We start from the raw sequence: 16,369 nt of genomic DNA, 5'->3' as shown, positions 1-16,369 counted from the left end.
GCAGGGCAGGCGGGCGCCGCGGCATCGCAGGGGCGCAGCCGCCGCCGACTCACCATGAGCACACAGGCCTGCTTCCCGTCCATGAAGCCTTTAGGGATGGAGTTCGGGGTCAGGATCTCGTACCTGGGAAAGGAGAGAGGCGGGTCGATTCGCCGCCCGCCTCGGCGCCACGTGGGGAGGTGGGGGGCGGGGCGCAGACGAGGCTCCGCTGGTCCCAGGGTGCGGCTGAGGCAGAAATCCCCCACCGAGCTCCAGGAGGGAAGAGCCGAGCAAATCCCGCCCTGCTCGTCCCTCAGGCTCCGTGACCCCAGGCGGCTGGGGCTCTGCTTTGATTCCTGACTGCTGACTGCCCAGTGACTGTGCTGCAGGCCCAGAGGCCACGCACACCTGCTCCCTGAGGCTGCGGGCGACTGTGGACCAATGGGAGGACGCCGGGCACATGCGCTGGCCCCTGGACTGTGGTGGCCAGGCAGGAGGACGGCGTCACCGGCGCCGGCCACGTGCAGAAGAGCCTGTGTCTCGGGCTCCTGCCCCTCACTGCCCGCTACTGGGGCGACGGCACGGCCCACATCACTGTGGCCAAGCTGGCTAGATGACCGCCTTGGGGCTCAACCGAAGCCCCCCGGCTTCTCACAGCGCAGAGCAGGCGGCGCAGAGAAGGAAGGCGTGGAGGTGGGCCAGGCCCCACAAAGCTCCCGGTTGGGGAGCAGCCCCCCTCCCCCCGGCAACAGGCCGCGGCCCGCCCCGCCTCACCTCTGCCGGAACTCCTGGAAGACCACGCGGTTGGGGAAGCCCTGGCGGCAGATGCGAATGCCCTCCAGGACCCCGTTGCAGCGCAGCTGGTCCAGGACCAGGTGGGGGTCCAGTTTGCCGGCCTGGCGGTAGAAACATAGTTGTGGCCTTGCTTCGTCACGGGGCACCGAGGCGGAGGGGGAGGCCCCCCTGGACTCAAGAGGGCAAAGCACGTGGGAGCAGGCGCGCGGAGGCTGTGGCGGGCGGCCCTGCAGAGGCCCTCCCGGGGCCGGCCGCTGCGGAAGGCCCGGAGCCGCGCCAGCTCACCTTCTTCTCGTGGTTGGGGATGATGCAGCGGACGAAGTTGGGGTTGGTGTTCCTGAGGGTGGCCATCAGCTTGCCAAGCTGCTCCTTGTAGAGCTGCCCCACCGTGCGGAACATGCCCTTGCGCGTCTTGAAGGCCCCGGGCAGCGCCGTCTCCGACATGCCGGCCACCTGGTCCAGGCCGATGATGCGGTCCACTGCGGAGACCACAGAGCCACGTGAAAGCCGGGCAGGACAGTTGGAGACAGTCACCGGACAGAAAAAGCAGAGACCACGAACAGCAGCACCCTCCCAGCCCGGGTCCGGGGTCCGCGACCCCCTCCCACGCGGGTCCGTCCGAGTGGGCAGGAAGCGGGGAAGGACTCGGACGCCGGCACAGTCACCAGCGCAGGCCCCGCGTTAGCCAACGGCAGGCTCGCACCGCCCGGCTGGGCCCTGCGCTCCTCGGCCCAAAGACACCGTGCAGCTGGTGCGCTTCGGCGGCACCGGGCCAGCCGAGGTCTGAACACCTGACTCGCAGCAGCCCTGCAGCCCCAGCTGAGAAAAGGTACGTCAGCACCCTGAGGTCACGCTGACCTTGACTTAGGGGCCAGAGGCAGGAGCCCGAGAGCCGCTCTGCCGCTGTCCACAGGACCCTGGTGCCTCCTCTCCACCTGGGCCATCCCAGGCTCTCTAAACCAGGGATGCTGAGCGGCACCTGGTGGTCTCAGGAGGGTTCCTGACACCAGCACCCCAGAGCCTGAGGGCCCACACGGCTCCCGTCTCACGGGTCTTGAGCATCTGGTCGCCCACGGAGGCCTGGGCACCGCGGCTCCTGCCCAGGGCGCTGGAGTGAACTGCGTCCTCCCGGCAGACACAGCCTCCAACGACCCCAGGGGCCCGCAGTGAAGGCGAGTTTTAAGCAAGAAGCAACATTAAGTTTGAAGTTTTCCGCAGCTGGGGGAAAGTTAGAAATCCTGCGACAGTCCCTTTCTTACTGCTCTGTGACCAGACCCTGCGGACAGCTGCTCGAGACAGAAGCCAGGTGAGGACGGAGCCCTGGCCAGCACCAGCCGACACGGCCAGGCCTTTCTGTGCTCAGGTGCCGTCACCAGGCCTGTTCTGCCGGCTACCAGATGGCCCCCAGCAGCAGGTACTCACGAGGGTCTGCGGGGTCCCGGAGGAAGGTGGGGCATTCGCCGCGGGGTGACCAGGGCGGGGTGAGCTTGGGTCTGCCCCCGGGGGCAGCTGAGAGCTCACAGACGCCCGCCCCACCGGGCCGGAGGGCAGCGTGCACACAGCCACACTTCATGCAGACGCTGCGGCCCAAGCTGCGGCAGCGAAGGGTGCGTTTGAGCCTGTCTCTCTTTCCTTTTAACACCCCCCAGGACGTCCCCAAATGTCCGGACACCTGACTAGCTACTGGAGACCTGTGCCGGCAGGCTGGGAGGGGGCTGCCAGGCAGCCAGACAGGCAGGAAGAGCAGGCAGGAGAGGCAGAAGCGGCTGGGCCAGGCTGGACGCACCACGCACGGACACCACGCGGGGCGGTCACCTGGTTCTAGGTGGAGAATGGGAAAGCGCTGATAGAAATAGGCTCTCTGTGTGCGCTGCATCTCTGCAACAGAGGTCAGAGCGAAACCCAGGCAGGGGAAGAGAAAACGGGCAGAAACAGGGAGGAGGAGCAGCCCCAGAGTCACTAGGAGAAGGCGGAAATGCAGCGAGGCGCGGGCGGGCCCTGCACGGCCAGCCTGGGGCGGCGCGGAGCCCCGGGGAAGCCGCAGCTGTTTGCCCGCGCCGGTGAGGCCGAGCAGCGCTGCCCAGAGTGCACGGCACCTTCTGGCCCAAGCCAGGCTCCTGGGCGCCACAGTGGCCAGAGACCGCCCAGGCGGCCCGGGGCTGTGTCAGGAGCAGACACGCGCCTCACGAGGCCGCGTGCGAGGTGGGAAAGGCCTGGAGAGTCCCGGGGGCGGGCCGGAGGGCAAGGCGTACCATCCTTCCAGAGCTCCGACACGAACTTGTCAGAGGACTGGTGCAGGAGTGTGGCGATGTTGTCATTCAGAGGGTCCATGTTCTTCATCAGCCACTCGTCGGCCTTGTAATCCACCTGCAAGAGTCAGGGGCCGAATCGCACCTGCCCGGAGCAGGCACTTGCTGCGTCTCGGGCCCAGCTGCCCAAGTGCGGACCTGTGACCCCGCTTCCACCCCGAGAAAGGGTGGGTGGGCGGCCAGGGCGACAGGTGCTTGTGTTCTGTCTTTCCTGAAACACGATCTGCAGTGTTGAGCATAAAGAGCAAAAGGCTACAGACGACGCGGGTACCGGCCCCAGGCACAGGTGTCCTGTTGCCAACACTCACACTCTTGCTTTACTGTGTCTCTTTGGCAACAGGAACATAAAGAAAAGTCCTCGGACACGCCCCGCAATCGCACATCCTCTTTAGTGACGTGGAAAATGATCTTCACTTTTTGTTGCCGTTGCAAGCTACGAGGCTGAGAAGCCTGGAGCCAGCGCCCAGCTGGGCTGAGCACTGCCTGGGCTAATTTAATGCGTGTGACCCCCCCACAGTGGGTCACCCCCACTTTCCAGCTGAGGAAATCGAGACCCAGAGAGGTCGAGGAACTGATCTAAAGTCACACAGCTACCGAATGGCAGAGCTCTGATTCGAACTCCAGAGCCGAGATTTATGTCTCTGGCATAGATCTCACCATTCACAGCCAGGAAATGCACCAACAACCGCACTTCACAGTCCTAAGGGGATTGCTGAAGTTTCTGAAAAGCCTAAGTAGATGAGGATTCAGGACAGGGCTGCGGCCCGTGGTCGCGTCGCCAGGAAGGGCCAGCTGGCACCTGCCCTGTGGCACTGCTTACCTTGCCAGCATAGTGCATGATGCAGAAATCAGCTTTGTCCTTCAGCTGCTTGGGCTTCTGGAACTTGGGGTGAGTGCCCTGCTCCTGCACCACCTTTTCCACAAAGCTCTTATCAGTGGCTTTGGGGAACCAGCACTCCTCGTCCAGCAGGGCCAGGATGCCAGGAGGGCCCGCCTGGAGGAAGCAGAGCACGCACAGGTGAGTGTGACATGTGGGACCCAGCCCCCCTCACAAAGACAAAGCTGGTTTCCAGAACTCCTGAAACCTCACCAGAAGGTGGGCGACGCTACGCCTTGCCCAAAGTACTCCCTTTACGAGTCCTGGCTTAAAAGAAGCCTCAAGGTGCTAGGCTGTACCGCCAGACCCAACCCAGCAACATCACCGGGCCCCCCAACACTGGGGGTCACCTGCTGGGCTTGATGAGCTGTCTAGCTCCCCAGGACAGGCCGCCGGCACCAGGTGCCCCTCCCGGACGATGGTGCCCCGCCCCTGTGTCTGTACAGCGCTGTGTGGGATGTGACACTCAGGAGGCGGCGGCCCCGGCCCCGAGGAGACTCAGCACCAGGGGAGACTGGCCCACGAGCCCTGCAGCCACGCGGTCCTCTCGCTGACTTGGGGGAATCCACCTGCTGCTCTTCATGCCGGGGACATACGGGCTGGCAGCACGGTCAGCCTGCCAGGACACAGGTTTCTGCCCAGGCCTCTGCCTGACTCAGTCGTCCGATTCTGGCAGCTCAGGGTGTCAGGAAGACGTGTATTTACTGAGCTGAACTCTGACCAAGAAGTAACCCAGAACAGAGACATCTCAGGCTGTTAAACAGCACTCCCCGGTACAAACAGCCCTGGCGCACCACAGGCCACCCGAGCGGCAGCTGGCAAGAGCTCAAATACGACCTGGCAGGGAAGGGGGGCCTTCTGGCTGCGGCCACCCCCACTGGGGCACAGAAACGCCTCGGGAGGCCCAGCGGCAGCAGCACCACCAGCCCGCACAGTCCCGCCTCGGCAAGAGTGTGTGGGGCCAGGACCCGACTCTCAAAGCCCGTCGGCTCCTTAGGACACGGGCTAGGGCCACCCTCAGGTAGGTGTGGGTGGTCTTCGGGGACTGGACACAGAAGGCCAAGGCACCAGCCGCTTCCCCACCTGGGCAGCGGGCGCGGCTCCCAGGTGCCATTCGCAAGCCCCGCGGCTTGGCCCTCCAAGCGGCACCCACGGGGGAGGAGCCAGACACCCCCAGAACCAATAGGGAGCTGCAAGCGAGGCGCAGGGCCCCGGAGGGGACTCTCGAGCAGCCAGGCCGGAGTCCGCGCGGTCTGGCCCTCACCGGCTTCTCGATGAGGTCGATGCAGGGCTGCAGGTCCAGCCCGAAGTCGATGAAGTTCCACTCGATGCCTTCGCGCTGGTACTCCTCCTGCTCCAGGATGAACATGGTGTGGTTGAAGAGCTGCTGCAGCTTCTCGTTGGTGTAGTTGATGCACAGCTGCTCGAAGGAGTTCATCTACGGCGCAGGAAAGCAGCGTCAGGCCTGGAGCCCGAGCCCGGGTGGGGCCCGGCACGGACACGTGGGGGCCCGGCCTTCCCACGCCGCGGCTGGGGCTCCTCGCTTGCTGGGGTCCAGAGACCCTCCGGCAGCCTGACAAAGCCTCTCCCAGAAGAATGTCTTGAAGTGGCTAAGTTACCGAGGGAAGACGTTGAGGAGCAACAGAATCGCCTCAACACCGGGACTTGGTCACCGCTTTGCGGGCGGAACGGGCCGTGGGCCTCGTGCCCTCGGCTCTGAGGCAGATGAGAGTAAGTGACCCTACCAGCTGGCAACAACGTCCCCGTGCTCCGGCGCCACCGGCGACGACTCACAAGTGTTGTGACCGTGTCTGAAATGTGCCCAGTCACCATCCAAAGGGGGAACAGAACGTTTCCCTCACACCCAGGTGTGGGAGCCTCCCGAGGCCCCAGGTGAAGACTCCTGATCTACCTTGACTAGCGGCTTTTCCCACCAGGGCTCAGGGTGTGCGGCGGGGCGAGTCCTGGCCCTGCGCCCCACAAACACTTGCCGGCGACATGTGTCAGCCAGCGGCCTCCCGGGAGCTGAGCGGCCCAGCGGGGCTGCCTGGAGCCTGCCGCGTACCCACTGGCCAGGGAAGGAGGGGCTGAGGGGCTGCGCTGTGCACGGGGAGGCTCACATCGAAGATTTCGAAGCCGGCGATGTCCAGGATGCCGATGAAGGAGGCTCCCTGCCTCTTGGTCTTGTCCAGGGCCTTGTTGATGCGCAGCACCAGCCACCGGAACATGCGCTCATAGGTGGCCTTGGCCAGGGCCTCGATGGCAAAGTCGGCCTGGGGGTGCCATGGGGACAGGTGTCAGGGGCTTTCACCCTTCAGTTGCCCCAGTGACCCCACCTGTGGGACCTCCCAAGGGTGGGGAATTCACGGACAAAAATATGCTCGCTCCACCGTTACTGATGACGACGGAAAAGGCAAGCACCTAGCTACCCCAGGAGACACAGCCCTCTGCAAGACAGGCGCAAAGGCGGTTTGTGAAGTGCAGACATCGGAGAACTTGCAGGAAACAATCAATAGCTGTCTGAGATCGGCTTCCGATAACGCAGCCCGGTGGGGCGCGTGAGCCTGGCTACACGTCGGCGGATTCTTTAAGCACCAGTGTGACGGACATGAGCATTCCACTAGGCCCCGCCTTGTTTTGCAAATATTTGAAATGCACCCAAGTAAAAAGCCAAATTAAAAAAAAAAAAAAAAGGAAGAATTAAAAAACATAAAGCTCTGCAGGAAATGCCCGCAGTGATCCTTTTTGAGAGCCGGCAGGGGCACCTCGAACGTCCCTTGCCACGGAAGGAGCTAGAATCCAGCAAGGAAGGACCCAGCTCCAGGGCCGGCCGCGCAGCCGAGGGAGCCCCGGCCCGCCTCGCCGCGAGACCGCAGGTGGGGGGAGACAGCCGCAGGCACGGCAGACGCCACCACCCCGGCAGCACAAGCACCCAGTTCTCGCCGCGCCGGACGTGCCTGTGTCCCGGCCACCAGTCAGCGTCGGCGGCCTCTCGAGGCAGAGGCCACCTACGCTGCCCGACCCCGGGGAGGGACCTGGCTTCACCAGCAGACTCCCTGGAGGCCAGCCCCGGCACGAGGGGCGGGGAGGCCCACGCTGCTCCCCGGCTGGGCCCCGACGGGCGCGCGCCCGCGCCAGCCCGGCAGTGGGGAGGGGGCCGCGCAGGAGTGCAGCTATCGGGGGCGGCTCTGGCCGAGGGGGGCTGGACGGCCTACCTGTTCTTTGGTCTGCGCCTTCTGGACGTAATCCCGTCCCACCTTGATGCGCGGGGTGAGGATTCCTCGGGTGAAATCGGTCACGTTGATCCCCAAGAGGTGTGACACTTTTTGGGCAGCTAGTATTTTTCAGAGTAAGGAGAGAAAGGATAGAAAGTCCTAATTAGGCCCAAGAGAGCCGGTCCCTCCGCTTAAGCTGGGCACGGAGGAAGAGGCTGCGGTGGTAACGGAGCCACCATTGCCAGGACGACCGAATAGGGCCTCCCTCAGCGGGGCGCGGGGAGTGAACCCCAGTGGGTCGGAGGCAGCGTGGCCCCTCTGCAGCCGCGGCCCATCTCCCAAGCTGCACGGGATCCCGCCCACCAGGGCCAAGAGGAGGCGGCTGCCCACGCTGGGGGCACCGACCCCACTCCCGGGCTAAGCCTTTTCAGAAGTCCCAAGCTGGCGGCAGGGCGGCTCCTGGCCACGCCTGCAGCGGGCGGCGAGTCACCTGTGTTGTCGGGCATGGACGCCTGGTCTGTGTTGCGCTCCTTCTTGAAGGCGATGTTGCCGAGCTGGAGAACCCCCGAGATGACCCGCAGCAAGCCTTCGGGATGCAATCAGAGGGCGCTCAGAGCCAGGCAGGGCTGGGCACAGGCGCCCCAGCAGGGCAGCGCCCTGGCCCTGAGGCGAGAAGCCCAGTGGGAGCGCCGGGCCGGGGGCCGAGAGCACGTGCTGGGCCCTCCCGGCCTGTGCAGTGAGCCTGGCTCCCCGGCCCCCCCAACAGCCTGGAGAGCCCTCGGTTCAGATACCCCAGGGCTCCTGAACCCAGCCAAGGGCATGCCTCTAAACCCTCTGCCTGCCTGTTTTCATAAATAAAGTTTTATTCAAACACAGCCCTGCCCACCCGCCTACTCCTGCCTGAGTGAAGCTGCCCCCCACTCTCAGCACACTTGGTCCCCAAAGCAGGAGCTGCTCGGGAAGGGAGTGCTCGCTCCCATCCCCCGCCCTGCAGGCGACGGCCTCAAGGCCCACTTCATCACCCCTCGCTTCTCCTGACGGGAAGACAGGAGGGTTCCACGCGCTACTTCTGGGCTTCCCGGTGGCCCCCCCACTCTGACTACCAGGGGAGTGTGCCCCTTGGAGCCAATGGCAGGGGCAGTCGTGCACGACCCGGGGCCCTGGGGCTCTGCCCCCCTCTGTGTAACCCCGTGTTACACGGGTGCGAGTAAGCCTGGAACTCACACTGGAGGTGTGAGTCAGCTAACAGGAAGTGACCCCCGACTGCCCGATGCTCCCGAGGGCATGGCGACCAGCCCCCCAGAGCCCCCCATGGGAGGGCCAGGGTACCTATCTGCTCATCTTCCGGGATCCCCATGATCCTCATGGCCTCCATGGTCTCCTGGAACAGGTCCTTGTCTTGCTGCCCGGGGATGGTGACGTGCCCGTTGGACAGGAAGCGGTACTTGTTGTACGGCTCCAACAGGAGGTCGGCTGCCGGGAGGGCACGGTGGTCAGGGGTCAGGGCCGGGTCCACGCCAGGCCGCAAGGGTCGGGGAGCGAGGGAAGCACCGACTGCTGGTGCCCGCGGGAGCCCGGGCGGGCAGGGCTGCCGACCCTCTCGGCGTGCGGCTCTGCCGTGCACACAGTCCGAGGGCCCGGGCCGGTCTGCGGCCGCAAGGAGCCGGCCTGGCTCTTCTCTGGGGGGGTCGGGCCAGAAGGCCCCGCCCACTCCTGCAGCCTCTCCCCTTCTCCTCCCCCGCCCAGGGCCAGAGCTTCGATGCCCTCCGGAGTGGGCACCATAGCCACGCCCGCCTGCGGGTGGCCGGGCCCACTACTCACTCTTCAGGTGCTCTCCAGCCCCAGACAGGAGGTAGTAGAAGATGTGGAAGGTGCGCTCGTCCTTGGCCTGGCGGATGGCGCGAGATTTCTCCAAGAGATCTTCGCCAACATTAAGGAAGTGGACAGCCAGGCCGATGGCCCCCACCCCCTTCAAAAGGCACCGCCCTTCGGTGCAGAGAGAACGGCCCCACATGGCAAGGCCCGGCCAACGCAGACGGGCGCCTTCTCTGTCCCCAGGGCCTGCTGTACCGAGAGCAGAGCCAGCGAGGCTGTCACAGGCCCACTGAGCGCCAGCCCCTGGGAACCACCCTGGGCCCCCCTCTCTGGCGCCCTCCTGCTCTAGGCTGACCTTCATTGTGCTGGTGAAGAAAAGCCTGGCTCTGAGGGCGCTTTTCAGGAGCTGTCCGGGACTCTGCCTCAGGCCACAGATGAGGGGTCATGCTCACCTCTCCAGGAGAAGCTGCTGGAACCAGGAAGCAGTACCTTCTCCGCCAAGGTCAGTCCCCTGCCCACCCCAGACCCAGGACTTACTACAATTAACCAAAGGATACAAGTCTCAATATTGGCGCCAACGATGTAGCCATTGACATCAAAGTTGATGCGAATAAATTTGCCCTAAGGAAACGACAGACAGATGAAGAAATCTGGCGCTGTGCTCCAGGACCAACCTCCAGCTAGAGCAGCCTGGCGGGAGAAGGCCGAGGGGCTGCACCGCCTCGCCACTGCCGGGGGTCCTGCACCCCGGCTGTGGGACTTTGGGGCACGCTCCACCCAAAGCCTGAGGCAGGCAGCTCCGCGGGTGCCCGATTCCTCCACGGAGGAAGGAGGGAAGTGATGTCTGAGGTGTCCTCATGGGGCTCTTTGTAACCGCCACTGCGACAGCAGGGCCGTCAGGACAGCAGCTAACACCCCCACCCGCTTTTGCCGCCTTTGTGAAGGAAGCGGAAGCAGCTGTTTTTCAGGCTCCACGAACCACAGGGACGCAGCCTGACCATGCCACCGGCCACGAGGCACCCCCTGTAAAACCGCCTCACTTTGGGGAGCCCCCAGGTGGCAGGCACCCACCATGGGCCAGGGCCCTGGCGAGTGCCTCTTCCCTGCAAGCTTGGGCGTGGGCACCGCTACTCACAAATCGAGAGGAGTTGTCGTTCTTCACAGTCTTGGCGTTCCCAAAGGCCTCCAGGATGGGGTTGGCCTGCAGCAGCTGCCGCTCCAGCTCCCCCTGGAAGAGAACCCAGGGGTGCGGTGAGGCCAGCCCGCGGCGAGGGCCGCCACGCCTGCTCCTCCGGGCCGAGGACAGCGCAGAGCCGGTCTCTGGACGCCAACCGTGCCGAGGGCTGCCGGGTGAGCCCGGGGCCCCGGGCCGACCCGGCCTGGTCCCTGGGGCAGCTGAGCAATCTTCCTGCCAATCTTCCTGGGAACCTCCCAGGTCTGAATTTATGTCTCTGGACTGACCAGCCCGCAGCCCTTGGTGGGGAAAGCAGGAAGCGCGACAGCTCCTAGAGCCTGGACTGGGCCCAAGCCACGCTGGCCGGCTGCTAGAGGGCCACTCGCGGCTCAGGCGACGCGGAGACCGTCCCTCCCGGGGACAGGGCCCCGCCCGGGCACCGGCCCCTCCGCCCCCGGCCTCTAGCCCCCTTGGCATTCTCGTCAGACGGAGAGGAGGAGCCAGGTCCAGGAAGGGCGCGGGCTCCCTTCAGCAGGGCCGGGGGCCCTGTGCTCCCTGCTCCCGGCAGGTCAGGCACGCAGCGTGGGGCCGGCTCGGCCACCCGTGGTTGGGACGGCCGCTCGGCGAGGCCAGCGCCCTCCTGCGGCCTCGCGGGGCTTTGTGGTGACAGAACCCGCGTGTGAACCGGCCCCCGGACACTCTGGGCGGCGAGACCCAGCAGCGCCATTCCACAAGAGGAAACTGAGGGCGAGGGAGGACAAGACCGGCCGCGGCCATCGGCCTCCCGCCGGCCAGCGCGTGCCAGGTGCCGACCGTACACACACCGAGCGGCATCGGGGTGCCGTCTCGCGGCCCCCGCCCACCCGGGCGCCATCCTGTGGCTCAGATCGGCTCTGGAAGCAGCCGCCCAACGGGCACTGGCTGAGGACAAGACTGGCCCCCGGCACCCCGGGGAGGAAGAGCCTCCAAGGGCCAGGCGCTCGGACGCGTTAGCCAGGCTGGCCCCGCGCCAGGGCGTTAGGGGACCACGCGGCTGTGCGTGATGACGAGGACAGCGGGGAGGCGGCAGCTCCCCGGAGAGTCGGGACACGGCTCCCGGCGCCGCTGCGAGGCCTGGCCGAGCACCGGCAGGCTCTGGGGCTGGGGCGCGGCGGGGGCCCTCCTCCCCCAGGCCGGGCTTGTTTCAGACCCCAGATGAGCAAGGCCGGGTCAGTGGCGCCAGGTCGGGCGCAGGGCTCGGCCCTCGGGCGGCCGCCCACAGGCACGCCTCTCGGGCCGCGGCCGGGACCCAGATGGGGAAGTGAGCTGCCCCTCACCCCCTCGCTCCTCCCGAAGCTCAGGCCAGGCTGCCAGGCTGGCTGCGCCACTCCCGTTCCCGTTCCCGTTCCCGTTCCGCAGACACATGGGAGCGTGGCCCAGACCAGGGTGCCTCTGCCCAGCGCGGGCAAGCTGAGGCCCCTGTCTGGGGCCACCCAAGGGTACAGAAGCCCAGAGCTGACTCAAATGGTGGCCCCAGCTGGGCTTTTCTTCATTGAGGCTTCACTGGACACAAAAGGGATTTTTCTCTTTAATCAAATGTGCCTCAATGAAATGATGCAGGAGGTACTGCCGGCAGCCCTCAAGGGCGTCCCTGGGTGCTGCTTCCGAGCAAACAGCACAGGGAGGAAGCGGGGCACGCTCACTGTCAGGCCACAGACGTCCACCTGGGCAGGCCTCGCCCGAGCTGTGTTTTCCACCTGGCGGCCTCGGCGGAGACCTGACCTGACCACCGCAAGGTTGAGGCTTGAACGCCTTAGGGGCGGCCCCGGGGTGGGCTCCTGGGCTGTGCTGGGCCCAGATACAAGAGCGCAGAGCACGTGCAAGAGCACCTCGTGCCCAGCCGTGCCGGAAAGTCACGTGTGGCTTCAAGCCAGAAAATCTACCCAACTGGCTGATGGACGTTAAAACTGAGGGTCTCGGGGCCGCCTCAGTGGCACAGGCTGCTAAGACGCAGCACCATGAAGATCCCCACAGCCACCACAGCACAAATTTCATCCCCGGCTAGGGAGCGAAACACAGGGTGCAGCAGACCTCTCCTGTCTCCCCGCTGCCCCCTCAGCCCTCAGCAGGGGGTTTAGTTCCTCTGCCTGTTTTGATCCTCACTTTGTTTCTGTTAAATCCTCTCACCACCAGCCCCACCCCCGCTCCTTTGCCTACATCCAAGCTCTTGCGTGTATAAAGTTTTTTTTTAATTAAAAAAAAAAAAAAAAAACGCAGGGTCTAGACAGCAGAGAAGCCAGACGCAGCCTGCTGGGCCCCTCCCCGGGGACCTGGAGTCAGGGACACGAGGAGGCCGGAGGGAGACGGTGTGGCAAGTCATTGCGCCCGGCACGCCACGTCCTGCCTGTCGCCCTCTGCAGCCAGAACCCCGGACCAATGACAAATGGCACAGGTCTGCCACGGCTCTCTGGTCCTGACCCCACCTCTAGGACGGGGGTCAGGGCCGCCACACACTAGGCGGTCAGTAAAGACTGGGAGACGAAATTCGCTGCAAACTCAGAAAACCACAGTCGGAGAACTCCTAACCTCACGGCTCTGTTTTAAAAATGAGCCTCCTAAGAAGAATGGAAAATGGGGGGGGGGGGGGGGCAGCACAGCAAGGAAACATTATTAGTTTCTAAATATAACTCCTAACGCCCCATGGAAAAAGATTCGGAATGTCTTGAGAAGTCTGGCACATGAAAAGTTACTGTTGGTTGGATTCCAGGCGACTGTACTCATTAGGACACACCCAGATCTGCATGCAGAGAGACACCCCGCTACTTACTTACAGACGCGCACAGCAGCCCACTCTGGGGGGGCTGCGGACACGCAGGGCCCCGGAGGGTGGGGGCTGCTCGGGCGCTTAGGCTCACGGGGAAAGTTCACGTGAGCGTGTGTGGGGAGGGGAGTGCAACACACGGGCATGCTGAAGGCGGGTCACCCCGACTCGGTGTAGCCCCGCCGGGCACTGCTCCTGAGCGGCAGGGTCAGCGGGGTGGCCCGCCCCACACAGCCTGGACACGGAGCGCGCGGGGCTCCAGGAGAGGGGTTCCACGCCCTGTGCCTCAGGCACAGGCCCCCGGGCGCGAGCCGGGCTCCCCCACGGCCGGGCAGTGCGGTCGGGCCCGCTGTGTGGAGCGGTCACTTCAGAGTGCACCGGGGTCACCGTGTGTCACACCAAGACAGCCAGTGCGCTGCGCCTACGAGGACAGGTCTAGCCGCAGGAAGTGACGTGGTGTGGAGTGAAAAGCTGCTTGGGAAAAACTGCGTAAGTCGGGGGCACACGACGGGCAGACACGCATTCCCGGTGCAGAGCGTGCAGTGGGCGTGCGGCTCACCTAGAGAGGCTGCTGGCTTCGATCACAGTCCATCAAGGGGGAGGGGAGAAAAGGGCAGTGAGACGACGTTCCAAGCCCCCCTCTCCGCGTGGGGCTGCCCACCCGGGGCCGCTCAGCAGCAGCGACAGACAGCCCGGGTTCAGGCGCAGGTCTGCCCAGACCCCAGTCGCCGCCAACCGGAGACCGAGCCCGGAGCTCTCTTCCAGCCGCGGCGGGCAGGCGCACAGCAAGAAGCCAAAGAGGCCGGGCTGTAGCTACAGCACGCCCGCTGGGTTTCCGGCTTCCACAGCAACTTGGAAAGTGAGGCGGCCACGGGAGAACGGCCCGGCCCGCTCGGACCCGCTCCCGAGGCAGCCCAGCGCCGGCCAGCCTCCGCTTCCTTCCCCCAAAAGCTCACTGCCCGTCAGACCGTGACTGCTAGATGGCTCCCATGGCAAAATGAGGGCACTCACCTGGTCCTTCTTGCTCTTGTGTGAGGAGGCCACGTGAGCCAGATACTGAATGACTTTCTTGGTGTTCTCGGTCTTGCCAGCCCCAGACTCCCCCCTGCCAAGAGAACCGAGGGGGCCTCAGGAATGAGGCGGCCGGTCCACGACACCGGCAGCCCCCCCACCCCACCGCCGTTCTCCACCACCACGCTGCCAGGTGCCAGCAAGAACCCAACTCTGAGGGGACAACCAGAATGACGCTCAGTTCTGGAATCCTCATCAAGTCGCTTCCCAGGGCCCTCCAGAGGCCCGACAGAAGCAAGCTGATGGCCGCTGCCTGCCCGCCACTTGGCAGCCTCTGCCTCCAAATGTCTCAGGAATCCACTGGAAGCAGCTGCGGACTTAGGGGTCAGAGGCACTTATACATGTTCCTCCAAAACTTTGCTTGAAGGAATGTTCTGTACCATTAGCTCCCTCCACAAGGGGCTTATTTATCTCCTGGCATATCCAGAGGCTGAGGGTGAGCGGCCCGTGTCTACTGAAACCCAGGTGAAGACAGCCACCCTCCCGAGCCAGGGGGATCACGCTCGGGGGGCCATCAGCTTTGCCGGGAAGACTAGCTTCTCCTCTCTGCTCTGCCCACGCCCCCGCCGCCATCCGCCCACTGGCTCCTTTGAGGAAGGAGATTAAATCTTTGGCCAAGCAATAAAGCTCATCCGTGCTGTGAGGCCACTGAGCAGCAAACACACTCCCGTAAGCCCTGTCCCTTGGGGAAGGGCAGGCGCTTTTAATTGGGAATGGAACGCACCAACCTAGGAGTCCCTGAGAATAAGAACAGATTAGGGGTGACAGAGCCCCCTTCCCCCAGAAACACTTACGTGCACAAAATGGACTGGTCCTCTCGGTCTGAAACAAAAGGAGACATCAGATTAACTCCCCCACACAGGAAAGTCTCCCCTCTGGCCTCTGGAGAGCTGCCCATGTCCTGACGTCTTGAAGCAGAAAATCTCGAAGGTGGCCCATGAGCCCCCAGCCGGCCGACACAGGCTGACCCCATGCCACACGCCAAGGCAGGGCATTCCCAGCTGGCGGTGCCCCTGGGCAGCTGTCTCAGCTCCAGAAACTAACTGCCCACCTCACTGCCCTCCCCACCCCTGCAAACAGAAACAGTTTTCTCCCCCATCTTCAAGAAAGCCAATGCATGCAGTGCCACAAACTCACTGGCAGGATTATTTAAAAAAAAATAAAAGAACACGTGAAATGGGCCAGAATGGCACCCTGTAACTAGCGAGCTCCACAAAGCCAGCTGCTGACTTATTCCCTGTCGCGAAGTCCCTGAGCAAGGGCGGGATGCTAGTTGAGGAGAAAGAGTATTATGCTGGGAGAGGGTACTAAGTGAGGTGAGGAGGAGAACTAATGGGAGCACCACTGGAGGAGGACAAACGGGAGCGCGGTGGAGGAGGAGGACTAACGGGAGCACGGTGGAGGGGGAGGACTAACGGGAGCACGGTGGAGGGGGAGGGCTAACGGGAGCACGGTGGAGGAGGAGGGCTAACGGGAGCACGGTGGAGGAGGAGGGCTAACGGGAGCAGGGTGGAGGAGGAGGACTTACTGCTACATGTGTTACACGTGTCCGGTGGGTACTGAGGATGTAGAATCTGAGGTGGGACACGGATACAGGACTGATTTCAAGGGTTGGAATTGTGCAGACTTCAGATTGGGGGTACAAACTATTAATACCAACAATTCAAGGGGTTTCCCTCCTGGTCTCAACTTGGGCACAGGCACAGCTGGACTGGCCTCACCAAGACGCAGGAAGTGGTCAGCGAGCAGACCAGTAACGCCAACGACAGAGCGGCTGCAAGCTTACAGCACTCTGGCCCTCTCAGCTCCCAGACGCCAGACGGTGCGGAGGAAACGTAAGGTAGCAGCCCTCCGTGTCTGCCTCGGCGCTCGAGGCAGCCGGCAGCACGCAGATCCAGTGACCAGACATCTGCCCGGACTTTCTCGCTATGAGCTGTGGGAGAGGTAAGCCGGGGTCCTCACAGGCATATGAAATTCTCACCCAGAGGCGCGGAATTTGACAGCTTTCCCAGAGCTGCGAGGCGGCTGGTCCCGGCTCGGGTCCTCGCCTGGATTCTTTAACACACTTATAAAGCAGCCCCTCGGCTGGGCATGTCAAAGGACATTCGCCGGGCTCTGACTGCCCAGAACCACAGTGGGAGCAGAGTGCCGCTGGCTGACCCACGTGCCCACCAGGGGGCACCGGGGTGCTCGGGGTTCAGGGGGGATTTAGCTGCTCCACAGCACTAGACTCCGCTCCCCAAGACCACCTGCCTCTGCATGAGGAGAGCCTGCAGCCAGCACGCGGGTGCTCCTGCCACCCCCCCAATACACACACCCCCGGCCCCCCGAGTG

The 16,369-nt window shown here is 64.2% G+C and overlaps 1 protein-coding gene across 1 annotated transcript in view; it reads right to left on the bottom strand.

Annotated features, from left to right (window-relative positions):
* MYH9 (myosin, heavy chain 9, non-muscle) overlaps positions 1-16,369 on the bottom strand; it is a 45,250-nt gene that overhangs the window by 12,954 nt on the left and 15,927 nt on the right. Inside the window, exons 3-17 of the mRNA XM_012720260.1 lie at positions 14,830-14,857; positions 13,976-14,069; positions 10,126-10,218; positions 9,548-9,611; positions 8,997-9,095; positions 8,505-8,648; positions 7,666-7,761; positions 7,176-7,294; positions 6,081-6,233; positions 5,225-5,398; positions 3,904-4,077; positions 3,027-3,141; positions 1,060-1,253; positions 754-875; positions 54-123 (exon numbers count right to left, since the gene is read on the bottom strand). Coding sequence (XP_012575714.1) covers positions 54-123; positions 754-875; positions 1,060-1,253; positions 3,027-3,141; positions 3,904-4,077; positions 5,225-5,398; positions 6,081-6,233; positions 7,176-7,294; positions 7,666-7,761; positions 8,505-8,648; positions 8,997-9,095; positions 9,548-9,611; positions 10,126-10,218; positions 13,976-14,069; positions 14,830-14,857 — 1,739 coding nt within the window. The remainder of the gene's footprint in view (positions 1-53; positions 124-753; positions 876-1,059; positions 1,254-3,026; positions 3,142-3,903; positions 4,078-5,224; positions 5,399-6,080; positions 6,234-7,175; positions 7,295-7,665; positions 7,762-8,504; positions 8,649-8,996; positions 9,096-9,547; positions 9,612-10,125; positions 10,219-13,975; positions 14,070-14,829; positions 14,858-16,369) is intronic.

The sequence above is a fragment of the Condylura cristata genome, unplaced genomic scaffold (genome assembly GCF_000260355.1).
Source record: "Condylura cristata isolate star-nosed mole 26May11 unplaced genomic scaffold, ConCri1.0 scaffold00004, whole genome shotgun sequence".
In the NCBI taxonomy this organism is placed as follows: Eukaryota; Metazoa; Chordata; class Mammalia; order Eulipotyphla; family Talpidae; genus Condylura; species Condylura cristata.
The sequence above is the reverse complement of the archived record's forward strand: the minus strand, read 5'-3'. Positions and strand labels throughout refer to the sequence as shown.